Below are 13,193 nucleotides of genomic sequence, written 5' to 3'. Positions count from 1 at the left end.
TGCAGGTTTCAGAAAAAAAAAAACGGGCTGATGACCTAGCCCCGCTACGGAAAAGGACAAAAGCAAGCTCGGGAATTATTGTTTTTTATGATCGTGTCCCGAACGAGCCACTGAGCGGCTCATTTTGCCAACTGGGGAGAAGAAAACCGGTTCCTGCGAGCTGTCAGTGCCTCTGAAACGCGGTACGGAGCGTTTCCCTGTCAAAACGTGATCCCTTTGCACGTGGAGGCTCCCACTGCCAACACCGCCAGCCTGACGCACTGAAATCCTCCCTAGTGGGGATTATTATTCGGCGATTTTTTTCTTCCTCCTCGGAATTTCACGATTAAAAGCTCCGCCGCTGACGCTCCGGCTACGAGGGCGCCTCACGGCGGCCGAGGCGCCCGCCCAACGGTCACCGCGTCCCGCCCAACGGTCGCCGCGTCCCGCCCAACGGTCGCCGCGCGCCGCCCAACGGTGGCTGCGCCTTTAAGCGTCCGGGGGAGGCGGCGGCGCGCGGCGGGTTCCTGCGCAGCGGGGTCGCTCGCCCTTTCCTTCCCTCCCTGCTTCCCTCCTGCGCTGCCGGGCGGGCGGGGAGCCGCGGCCATGGCCCTGCCGGTGCTGCCGCCGCTCCTGCTGCTGCTGGAAGCGGGCGGGCTGCGGGCGGCGGAGCGGAGCAGCAGCGCCATGGAGGAGATCGCCACGGAGAAGGAGGCGGAGGAGAGCCACCGGCAGGACAGCGTGAGCCTCCTCACCTTCATCCTGCTCCTCACCCTCACCATCCTCACCATCTGGCTCTTCAAGCACCGCCGCGTCCGCTTCCTCCACGAGACCGGCCTGGCCATGATCTACGGTGAGTCCCCGCCGAGCGCCCCGCGCCGCGGGGGCCGCCTCCCTGCCCGCGCCGGGGCTCCGGGGGTCCCCTGCGCGCGTTGCCTCCTCGCCGGGCGCCGAGCTGAGGCGGTGTGGGCGAGGCCTGGCCCCTGGGGAGGGAAAAGGCAGCCGTGCTATGTATGTGAATGCGTATCGGGGGAAATGCAGTTCAACATCGGTGCTTCTTCTTGGCCTTTATGGTCGCTCCTTATTTCCCTCCTGCTGATATCTTTCTTTGGCCCAGAGGGCAAAGAGGGAGGCGATGCAGTCCGCCCCTTTGTGCATGCCTTAGCCACGGCAATGTGCACCGCTTTCTCCCCAAGCCCTGCCGTGTCTGAAAACATGATCTGCCATTATCCTCCAGCATTAGAACGTCCTGCACTTGAAAGGTGTCGTGCTTTCATAAACCTCTCTGCTTTAGAAAGGTGGCCTGCCAAGGGATATTTTTAGCAATCTGAAGTACTGGGCCATGCAGGCCATCACAATGATAATTCTGCAGAGTATTGTCCAAACGTGCTTGCAATGCTGTGGCATGCACTTTGTAAAGGGAGCCTGTTTAAACTTTGATGCTCTTGGCCTTGCTGCCAGCAGGCCGCTACTCTCTTATCACGGGCAGCATGGGTTTACTGGTTACCAATTAGTTGCAGTGAAACCAGATAGCCCGGGAAGCTCGCACAACGTGTCTTGAGCCTGCCTGGTCGAATAATGCGTGTGCTGAGCGAAGCTTGTCCTTACCAGCTTCCAGCCCTTCCTCCCCCAAATGCCTGGGAAGTGGAAATAAGTGTTTCAAAAGAACGTGTGTTCTTACCTGCTCTCTGTGCAGATGATGATTTAGAGAAGCGGGGCTCTGTGTTGTTGCTATTAATGACTGGTGCAGAGGACTGCAGGTGAGCCCCAACTGATGTGTGTAGTGCTCTGCTGTGAACTTATGCAACTGTGTTTGTGTGCAGTTTGCTACGCAGAACATAAACAGTTGTGATCAGAGGCAGCCATCCATTTAAAAAATGATTTGTCTGACGGTGATTGGTTACGGCCGTAGTGCCAGGGGCGCTTCTTCTCTTTCGTTAGCTAGATCAGTTCTGGTTGAGCAGTGCAAAACACCTACTCGCTATTGGTTGGGACAGGCATATTCTGGATAACCACAGATGAGAAATTCTGCACTCAAGGGAAGAAAAATGAGCTGCTTCCTCTCTGATGAGTAGTACTACTGCTCCTGAGATCTATGGGATTGCTTGCAAAGCAGTGGAATTTTCCTCTGCTGATGTTTCTCTTAAACGATCCCAATTTGCTCTTAGTCACTGATTTCTTTGCTGCATTGCTGTATGCTTCATGTTGCTGAAAACTGACAAACTAAAGATCATATATATAAAAGGAAATTATGCACTGTCATAATAATACTTACAGTTGAGTAATGCTCAGGAGGGAGATTATTGTAGAAATGCTAATTGGAAGAGACGGCGTGAGGTTGCGCTGCAAATGTTTAGGTATTATTCCAGTTTAGTCACCTTCAGAAATTTAAGTTCAGAAACATTTCTAGAAATGCTTCAGTGATTTAGAAGGTTTAGCTTTTTTTGTCAGAGAAGTTTTGGGTGCAGATGACATTGAGCTGCATAATCGGTATAAAGCAAATAATAGGACATCAAGGGCATTTGGATATATGTGGTTATGAGTTAAGATAGAAAATATGAAATTCTTCCCCTTGCCTTTCACTATACTTGAATGATTTTACTGTAGCATCCAGTTCCTGATATTTGAAACGGGCACTAGATCCCTAACTGGTTTGAAAAAGTACTGAAGTTCTATATTAAATAGGGTACTATGTTGTAGCTCTTTCTGCACCGCAGGCAATGCTGCCAGATCATTCCTTAATGCCTCCACCTTCTAAGTGAGTCCCTATAGTATCCCAGGAGATGTGCTTCATCCCAGGCAAACTGACTTTTGCTGTGTCATGGCAAATCTCTGTGGAAACATGTTTAAAGAGTTTAATTGTGTGGTTTTTTTTTTTTTTTGATTGGTTTTTTTTTTTTTTTTGGTTTGTTTGTTTTACATGGCTAGTCCTCATGCCAATAAAGCTGCATTGGGGCAGCCTCAGTTAATTTTTGCCGGCTTCCTTTGGAACAAAGGAAACTATAGCAAGTGCCCTAGTAGCCATCTGTCATGTTTCAGACAACCAAATTTTATTCTACAAATAGGATCTTCTCTTCCTTCCTTGTTATTTAATGGGTACTAGTTAAACTAAGAAGTGTTTGTATTCGCTCGTAACTCAGTATCTCAGAAAATGTGCATCTATTTAAAATGTACATGTATCTGTTCTGACTTGCATCTGGTCTAGCAATATTTGATCCAAAGAGTTTGGGATTCTATGAACAGAAGTATCTAGCATGAGGGTTCTGGTGAGGGTTCTGTTCTCATAAAGATGCATTTAATAATCAATATGTTAATGGTGCAGGTGCCAAACTCTGTATGCCAGCTGACTCTCAGATGGTTTCGAGCTCAAGTTTCTAGAACTTACACCCATTTGTATGTGATTTCCCTCAATACAAAAAAAATCTATGATTATTTTTTTTCCTCATCACATAAAAATGATGTGCTACCCTAGTAAATGGCTTTCATTTACAGAAAAAGTAGGCTAGCACTTAAACCCTGGGTTAATTTTTATTCTAGAGAAAATAACTTAGAAAAAAAGGCTTGCTGCTGCACCTAAGTGCTCTCCAAAATAGCTGCAGTGGTTGGTTAGTGGTTGGTTTCAAATTCTTAGAGGTTGTATTAGGTCAAAACTTGTTAGTATGATGCATTTGACTTGTGCAGCTTAGGACTGAAAGTCTTGCAGATTGCTGTAAGCAAACATGGCTGGATTAAAGACAAACAAACAGGAGCGAGCGATGTGCACCGAGACCCCTTTCACTGGGTGCCATAGGAATTGGGGTGGTGGCACAGCAACCTGAGACTCCGAGCAGGAGCTGCTCCCAGCCAGTGCTTTAACCGACGTTTCTCGCTTTTCTCTGAATCTAGACACATACACATCCTGTTCTGCTTTCATGGTGTCTCTACTGTTGATTTGATCACATTTCTGGTAAAGAAAGCATATGTTTTTGCTGAGCTAAAAAGGTCCATGGTCCAAAGGCCCTTGGTGCTGCCAAAGCTGACATTTCCCCCAGGCTTTGGGCAACCTGCTTTTGCTGGCAGTTGGATGGGAGGCATCTGTCATGCCTCGTAGTTTCGGAGTGCTGGTCTAACTGCCCAGTCCTCAGCAGCACAAATGCTACTGTTGTGCCTACTAAATTCGTTGTGCTTTATATAACTTTATAATGCTGGTTGTTTTGATTCAAGATTAAAAAGTCATTGAAGTCATTCCATGTTCTTTTCATGTTACAATTCGCTGCATTGTGACTGTTTCTGAAGAGACAGTAGCAACTTGCCTATCTGCAGTAGATTCTGATGAACTAAACTTTTTCTAAAGATACTTAAGATGAGAAATAACCCGAAGTTCATGTGCTTAATAATTTACAGTGCCATTTTTTGTGATGTGCAGCTTGGAGTTTTATTTTCAATTAAGTAATTTAGCAGTCCCAGACCTCAAATGCCGCGTATAGATCTGACAATTGTATGTTTGAAAGTGGAAGGGACTTAGCCTTTTCTGAACCTCAGGGGTGCTAAACCGGCCGTTTTAGATGCAGTTGCAATGCTGATGTTAAGTGATTATCCATCATGTCTTAATGCCATGACAGCGCATAGGTTAATCAAAGAGATGCATTTGGCTTATGAAGTACTAAACACAACTGGGTTGTGGTCTTGAAACTCCGTAACAATGTGTTGCTCTGTAACGGTTTCATTGTGTGACTCCAGACTCTGTGAGCTGCTCCACTATTACTTTCTCATAGTGCTACTAGTGCAAGTCAAATATAGGGAGCAATCAAGACTTTGCTGATGCAAGTAGGCCAGCTTGCGATAGTGATTATGGTGCTCGCTTTTCATATAGGTTTGAGTCCCAAGGGTAAAGTGACCTATGTTTTTCCTGAGAAGGTTAAGCTACGTGAGGCAAGTCCAGCTGCGTAGGAGCATCACCATGTGGCAGGAGCCACCGGAAATGGCCTGTGCACCTTGAGAGCTCTGGGAAGAACTGTTGTTGTGGGAACCAGATGGAGACTGAAGGGGAAGTGTTTCTTTCCATAACCTTCACGGGAACTGGAACGTGTCTACAAACAGGCTCCAGTTTGCAGAGCCTGTGCTTGCCTTCCCTCACACATGTGCCTGCCGTCTCTGTTCATGTGTCTGCACGTGCAGGGTTGTATTGATAAGGGCGTGTTGAACTGAGGGTGCGTAACCTTGTGCCAAGTGCACCGATTTGTTAAGTAGTGAGAGTCCTCTGCAGCACTCTGGGTTACCATTGATGATGTCTGGGCTCTGTAGGGATCTGAGACTTTCTGTAGTCCATTTGAGAAGGCTTCTTGCAATCACTCTATGTGCCCCCCCACCACTCTTCTTCCACCTTGTCATCAGAAATAAATTCTAAAGAAGCCGTCCAAGAAGTCTCATTAAAACACAGCGACTGAGTTCCTCCATAAATGCAGAGCCTCTTCAGCAACTGCAGTAATCTCTACTCTTCAGTGCAAATGAGAAGACTGAAGAGGAAATGATGAGGGTGATGTATAAGAACTGGCAAGTCCTCCTGGTAGCCACTGTTCAACTGTGGAGCACTGGCACTGCTGAGCCTGCTGGAACAAGCAGTGTGTGGTGGTGGCTGCAGCTGTCCTGCAGATAAATAACACACTACCTGATCCTTTGGATAAAGATAACTGCGTGCCCAGAGTTGTCTGCCAGCCCCTTCCAGACAGATACTTCAGAAACAAATGTGGAGAGCTCTTTTCCTGATGCTCAGAGATGCCCACAGCTACTTCTCAGGTGCAGAAATTATCCCCATCTTGGTACTGCTCTATTCAGTAACAGGATTTTCATCCACCTTTAGGAGAAGATGGATGTGGCAGAACACATGTAGGTTTTTAACTGTCACCTTTCCCTGTGATAAGTTAGGCTTTTGATTTATGGATGATCATAGAAGGATAATAGGAACTTCTCCCTGGCCATTCCAACAAACAAATCTATGTAGCAAGTGGTATGTAGTCCTGTTCCTAGGTGTAGTCGCAATCCTGTGTTGATACATGCCTTATTCAAAATAGAATCAGCAATTCAGACATATTGGTCTTTCTGATTTTTAATAAAGAAATCCATGCTAGACTAAAGTATTTGAGCTGTGACCTTTTTTGCCTATTTTATTTGCTGTGCTCTAGAAAAACTATGACCTCTTAACGCTGAAGTCACCTTCACAGCAAGCAATTAGATGCACAGCAGGGGTTTCTGAAGCGCCTCCAGTTCAGTTCTGCCGCCAGCCTTGGGCAGAGCTTAGTGCAGCAGGGTGACCTATCAATTCCTGCCCTGTGTTCCATGTGTCTTGGCTTCACAAGCAAAGGTGGGAAATTTTTTAAAGGCTTCAGCTGTGTGTGCTTCCAGCTCCTACTTGTCTGCACATCTTGCATGACTAGAAAAGAGTCACAGACAGAACTAGAGGAAACGGCCACAAACTGAAACACCAAAAGTTCCTCTGGAACTTAAGGAAAAAATTCTTAACAGGGAGGATGGCAGAGCACTGGAACAGGTTGCCCAGAGAGGTTGTGGAATCTCTCTCTCTGGAGATCTTCAAAACCTGCTTGGATGCAGTCCTGTGCCACGTGTTCTAGGTGACCCTGAGTGTGCAGAGGGGTTGGACTAGATGACCTCTAGAGGTCCCTTCCAACCTCAACCATTCTATGATTCTATGAAAAGAGCATACACTTCATATCTGATTTGGAAGGGCTCAAACTCTCGCTTCAGGGCCTTACCTCCAATCTGTGGTTGCTTCCTGCAACATACAGAGATAGTTCTGGCCACACTGATGGGATTTGCACCTCACCCTGCTATTTAAACAAATGCTTCCTTTAACAGAGGAGGCAGTGCCCGCTACCTCCAACTTAGTTAGGAACCAGGGATCTGAAGCAGGAATCACAATTTGGCCATCCACAAAAACCTCAAGAAAGTCTGAGCTGTGACATGTTACAGGAGCCTTAGTGCAGGTCAGAGTTATGTGTCTCAAACCATTAGGAAGTGGAGTTAAAAGTATTTTGCACTTCCCATCTAGCCCTTTAGCACTTTCCATATACCGTGGATGCACTTTTGTTGGGTGCATACTGACTGCTGTGAACCTGGCACTGAGCTGAACTATTCTATGTACTTAAGAGAGCACCTTGATATCTAATTCAAGACAGTTGCTTGGAGAGCCAGAAATGCCAGTTTGTCATAATAACAGTAAAATGTTTTAGAGAGTCTTTATTTGTGATTCAAGATTAATAGATTAGCCCCATTTCAGATTGAATGTCTCTCTCTCTCTGTCTCTTAGACTAAGTGGTGTCTGTTGAAAGGATTTGATCAAGCAAATTTTTTTAGAAGAGTTTTTCTCTTGAGCACTTTTGTTCTTTTTACTAAGGCTGTAGGAAATAAACAGCTTCTCTCAGCAGACTGGATCTTTTCTATTTGTCTACTGAAGATGGGTAATTTAGCTCAAATACTGGGCTTCCCCTTCCCCAGTAAAAGCACTTCAGCCTGCAATTAACTGAGTGTGAAGGAGTAAACGAGAAATGATATAAAACCTCTCTTTTAATGACCCGAAATCATACAATTCACTTTACCTTGCAAATGTCTGCAGGCCCCCAGAAGCCATGAAGGAAGAAGTTGATTTTTATTGGGAAGAATATTTGGGGCTCACCTTCAAATAAAGGAGAGGATTCTGGAAGACAATGTGTGCCCTTAGCTTTGTTTCCCATTCTCTGCTAGCTTCAGTATTTCCTGCTCCCCTTCAAAGGCTGCATTTTTAACTGTGATTTTTTTTTTTGTTCCCCTTGATAAGGCTATGTGTGCGAGTAAAGCGTGTGACAGGATCAAACCCTTGCTTGGCAGACCTGGCCTGGCAAAGCTCTTGTAGGTCCGACCCTGCTGCCAGAAAGGCTTGGCTGGCTGCGTTGTTGCTCTGAGTGGCTGGTTATACTGCCTGGATGCATTGGAGCAGCTCTGGTCCCGGGAGAGGCTCCTACCAATAAAACCATGCTAGGGAAGAGGTACAGCCCCTGCTTTAACCAGGGAGCCCACATTCTTTCTCCATGGCCTCTACCTGCAGGTTTTCCAAAACTTCCCTTTTGCAGAGTTTGAAATAGGGCTGCTGCAAATGGTTTAAAGGCAAATGGGGACCACTGAACCCGCCCCCCAGTGCTAACTCTAAGTGCATCTAATGACTATATGACTAGCTCCCCTCCTACTAGCCTCTAAGCCCCTTTTGGGGGCCGTTAGCCATATAGCAGAAATTTGAATTTGATGAAAACCTTGGTGTGCTGCCTTTTTGGAAGTAAAAGATAATGTAGTACCCTTATTTTGAATGCTATGCCTCTGTGTAGCCATCTGCACCTCTCACGTTTTAAAACATAAAAATACTACAAAAAAGCAACCCCTCATTAGGTAAAGCAAGTGTTCTTTTATACAGTTTTCTGCTCTTCTATTATTGGGGACTGTTGTGTTTTTGTGTGTGTGTGGTTTTTTTTTTGTTTGTTTGTTTTCAAGTGTGGACTGAAAAAGCACTGTATAAATGTATTTTAAAATGCAATATTTAAAAATTTTAAAACTTATGTTTGTGCATAGCAAATACCCTTGAGTGTGCTGGCTATGTGTGTGAATGGGTAAGGCATAGGCACGTGGGGCTCTTCACATCAGTAGTTACCTTAAGGAAAGTTTCTGTTTTTTTTTTTTTTTTTTCTTCCCTCCCTGCATTGACTCTGCTGACTGTCTGGACTTATTGTTCTGGAGGAGGGGATATGATCCTGTTATGTCAATAATTGAGTTAAATACCGAAACTACAGTTAACCTTTGCCATTGTTTTGAGTATGTGGGTAATGTGGTGTTCATTTTGGAGGCACCTGGCTCAGGGAAGTCTTCACAAGCTGGAGGAAGAGAGAGTTTCAAGCTACCATCAATGATAACAGCTTTCCATTACTGTTAAGGTTCTTGTGAGGATATGACTTGCTTTTGATCTGTATTCTTTGAATGATGCTGTTTCTACACTTATTTTGAGAAGTAAATTATTTCTGCCACTTAGCACTTTAAATGCAAGTTTCCTTACACTCCTGAAGGATTTATGTGAAGTGCCATAAATATTTCTGCTGTTGTTTTACTGCTGTGTGATCCCCTCTATTTGATGTTCCCCTCCTGTCAATCTTCACTGTGCTTAATGGTTGTGTAATAGTCCTATTCCTGGGATAGTTTCAGTGCCCTTCTCCCTGAGACAGTTCTTCCTTAAATTGCTGCCTTCGTGAGCGAGCTCTGGCAGTGCTTAACCCTTGCATCCACCCTCTCCGTGCCTAGAGAACTTGCTTCATGGCCTTTACAACACATAGGAGTCTTCCGTTATAGAGCTGGATACTTCTCCTATCCAAAGCCACGCTGAGACTGCATATCCTGTATTTAGATGTTCCTTGTCCTCAGTAAGAAGGAAAAAGTAATTTAAAAACTAGAGCCGCTACTTGCAGCCTCAGGAGCTAACTATATAAAGGTGAATTACAAACTCTACCTTTTTGTACTGTTAAGCTTTTAGCTTTTTTTTTTTTTTTTTTTTTTTTTTGAGGCCTCATCTGTGCTAGTGCTCTGAGTTGACTTTGTTTCATATAGCAGCAGTTATCAAAGCCCTAGCTAAGTTCTATAAGTTCTACCTGGTAGATATTGTATTTGCTTATCTTTTTATAGGCAATAAAATTGATAAAGTAATCGAGAAAGACGATAAAACTCATACTTTTTTCCTGTGTTTATTTAGATAAGAATTTAGACTTATTCTTGGCCTGAGATATCAACTAATTCCAGTTGGCTATTAGCTTTGCTGGATAGGTAACTGACTTAGTAATTAGCTTTCAGAAGTTGGACTTAACGGAGGAGTTTAAAAAGGTGATTGCAGAGGGTTTTTAACCAGATCGGGGGCTTGATCCCCCTGGACACTGTTTACTGTGAATAGTTTTCTGAAGGGGATAAGGATCTTGGAGCCAGAATGGTCTGGGTGAAATAGCTGAACTCTGGAATAGGCTTTCCTAAAGGCAACTGAGTACCAGGGTTGCTTTGGATGTCTTAGCCTATTCACTGTTGCTTCTCATCTCTTCACAGCAGTGTATGTAACTTGGCAAATATTTTGATTATGACGAGTTTATCTCCAGAAATTTCCGAGCCTCATTAATTTTCATTAAGTTGGAAAAAAATGTGTTTATCTGCTCAGTGCCAGACATATTCTTTAGTCTTTAGGAACATGAATAAAAAGATTCATTTTTTCTCATTTATTCATGAGTCTTATTTTTTTTCTCTGAAGTTCTGACTTACTAAATTCTCAAGGAGTTTGCACCCCTCAGATGTGCCTCTCTGGGAAGCAGTCTCTGCTACACAGATCTCCTGAATTTCCAAAAACCTAACAAGTGGATATTATCCTATTATGTTTCAGAGATTCATGGATATCCTTATTTATTTTCTTTTCCCTCCCAGTATGATAGGGCTAAAGTGTTAGTGAGCAGTTTCATACCAATGATCTGCTTATTGAGCTGAAGTAACAAAGTGTAATTACAGCATACTTTGTTTTAACACGTATGTGCATGAAACAAAAATGTAAACTAAGATATCTTGGTGATACCTAGTAGCTGGTATCTTGATTTCTTTCCCTGCCTCCTTTCTAAAATATTAGCCGCAAAGCAGCATAAAAATAATTTATTGCTCTTGCTTGCAAATACTAGAATATCTTTATTTCAACTTTTTAAATGTTTCTGACTTTAGTAGTTTGGGGATCTCTTCCAAAACTTACAGCATAGGCAGTCTTATTTCTTGTTCTCTGTATATATATAAAAAAAATGTAGATCTTAAACTTGTGAGCACATCAGCAATTATGAGCTGGATATATAAACACATGTGTGAAGTGCTTTTGTCACCCCCTAATCACAGATAGAGTAAACCGTGCCCTAGATGTGCTGCATGTGTGACAGTCTGACAGTCCCCTGTCTTATAAACTGGATAGGCAGGGGGTAGAAATGCAGTATGCTTGCTGTCTGTTAACCTGTCATTAGCCTGCTGAGGCAAGGGCCCCAGATTAGGGCCTTATTTTAGGTGCTGCTTAAATTCATGTATATATATACACACACACATATATATATGTATGTACACATATGTGTACATATGTATATGAATATTGTTTAAGTGTGTGGTTTGCTACCCTCACTGGCCAATGTTTGTCTTTTTGTGTCTATTACTGGACTGTAAGCTATTTTTTGTGTTAGTTCTACCTCTAACACAGCTCCAAGAAAAATAGCCATACAGAATATGGTAGTCTCTTCGCCTCTTCTCCCTCTTCCCTTCTTTCTTTATAGTTCTTCTCCTTGGGTTTTTTTTTTTTTTTTTTTTGGTGGGAATCACCTAAATCTCTCTGCCTCTTAAGAACGTGTGGAAATTGGCTCATGCTCAAAATAGCTGAAAAAGCTAGTTGTCATTGTCTTCCTTTCCTGCCATCACCTTTGCCCAGGCCTATTCTGTTTATTGCTGGCATGAACATTGTCCTCACCTGCAAACTATTTTTGTGCAGTTTCTTTCCAAGTAACCCTTTTAAGATGACTGTTCATATCTATCCCTACACAGCTGCACTTCACTTTATCATTGAAATATTGAGTCCTGCAACACACTATGAATCCAAGTCAAGAGAAAATAATTGCATTCAGGTTACCTTTTTTTTTTTTTTTTTCCTTCCAGTGTCATGAATAAATAACCTTTTTTCTAGACAATTTCTTGCCATGTTGCTATATTCTCAGGTGTCCCCCCTCTGGTTGATTTTTTTTTTTTGTCTTTTTCTTTTTGAATTCATGATATGCGACTCAATATTTATGTGTCTTTGCTTTCCAAAAAAGGAAGGACACAATTACCTCTAAAAAAATTTAACTGGAAAAGGTATTAAACTAACATGATTTAATTTGATGATACGTACTAATACACGGTATCAAAAGTAAAACCTTTCTTAATGCTTTGATTCCAGAGAAGGTTGAAAAGCTGCAAGGTACTGGGGCAATCTTTTGCTGGTGGGTAAAGTGCAAATTGCTCAGTAGTTAGAAGAAACCTCAGACCACTAGTTATTACCAACATTATCTTATTGTCATTCTTGGATGAATGAGTGAGGCAATTAACTCAGTTTGTAAACACTGGGTTATAGTGAATTTGTAAAAATAGGCTTTGGTGGAACAAGGGGGTTTAATTGTTGGAGATCTGCAGGAACCTTAATTGCGTGCGTGCACACACACACAGGCACACACACACAAGTGATACTTAGGAGCAAAACCTGACTGCTTTTGCAATCATGGCAGAATTTCAGAATCCAAACTGCCCAGTATCTGGATGGTGCTTTCCAGATACTGAGAACCTTGAAGTGGTCACATTTTTGGCTCATGTGTATGCACCCACATGACATCCATGCCTAAGATAGGAATTATTTGCTTTCAAAAATAGCTTGTTCTTGTAATATTTTGTCTCTGAATGCAGAAAGTTTTCTGATGCTTCACTTGCAAAGAAGTTACTGTTTGCAGTGTATTTGCTTGTTTGGCGTCGTAAGTACACCATGTTAAATGTGGAGACGGTGTTTTTCTAATCTTGACGGAAAATGTAAATTAGGCAAACCCTAGTTCTTCTTTCTACTATTCTGAAACATAACAAAGAGGAGTTATACTGTATGAAAATAAAAAAGGAATATAAACCATATATGGAAATAAGGATGCGATCAATGATATTTTGATGCACCTTAGGTAGTCATTTTGCGTGCTCTGAAGTTGGAAATTCTTGCTATAGGCGATTTGCCTGCTATGTTTGCACTTGTTGAGAAACTTGAAGCATAGCAGCCACTTGACAAATCTGGTTTTCTTAGAAATCTTGTGCAGGGAGCAAGGATTTGGAATGGTCCTGAGGCAGACTAGTACTGTTAGTCTGTACTCTTCCAGTACTCTTCTGGGAGTGCTAAAGGGGATTGGGAAGACCTTGCTGGGAATGATCAGATTCCTGCAAGCAGCTGTCCTCTGTAGTTCCACTCCATAATGTTGCGTAGCAGAGTTAAGGGAAATTGAGATGGAAAATAATCTTACTGTAAAAATTAACTGCCACAAGCTGACTTTTGCTCCATAACTTAAACTGGTAGTGCTCCAGAAATTTGGAGGTATTGCTGGGAGGTTGTATTTGCAGAGCATGTTCTGCTAGTCAGGTAGCTGCGA

The 13,193-nt window shown here is 43.2% G+C and overlaps 1 protein-coding gene across 1 annotated transcript in view; it reads left to right on the top strand.

Moving 5' to 3' along the window:
* The first annotated feature begins 568 nt into the window (after positions 1-568).
* SLC9A7 (solute carrier family 9 member A7) overlaps positions 569-13,193 on the top strand; it is a 63,903-nt gene continuing 51,278 nt past the window's right edge. The window contains exon 1 of the mRNA XM_088521850.1: positions 569-832. Coding sequence (XP_088377976.1) covers positions 586-832 — 247 coding nt within the window. The 5' untranslated portion in view covers positions 569-585. The remainder of the gene's footprint in view (positions 833-13,193) is intronic.

This window comes from Tinamus guttatus, unplaced genomic scaffold, assembly GCF_059628265.1.
Source record: "Tinamus guttatus ecotype Peru unplaced genomic scaffold, ASM5962826v1 Tinamus_guttatus_pri_ptg000134l, whole genome shotgun sequence".
Classification (NCBI taxonomy): domain Eukaryota; kingdom Metazoa; phylum Chordata; class Aves; order Tinamiformes; family Tinamidae; genus Tinamus; species Tinamus guttatus.
Note: the sequence above shows the minus strand (reverse complement) of the source record. Positions and strands in the feature narration are given on the sequence as shown.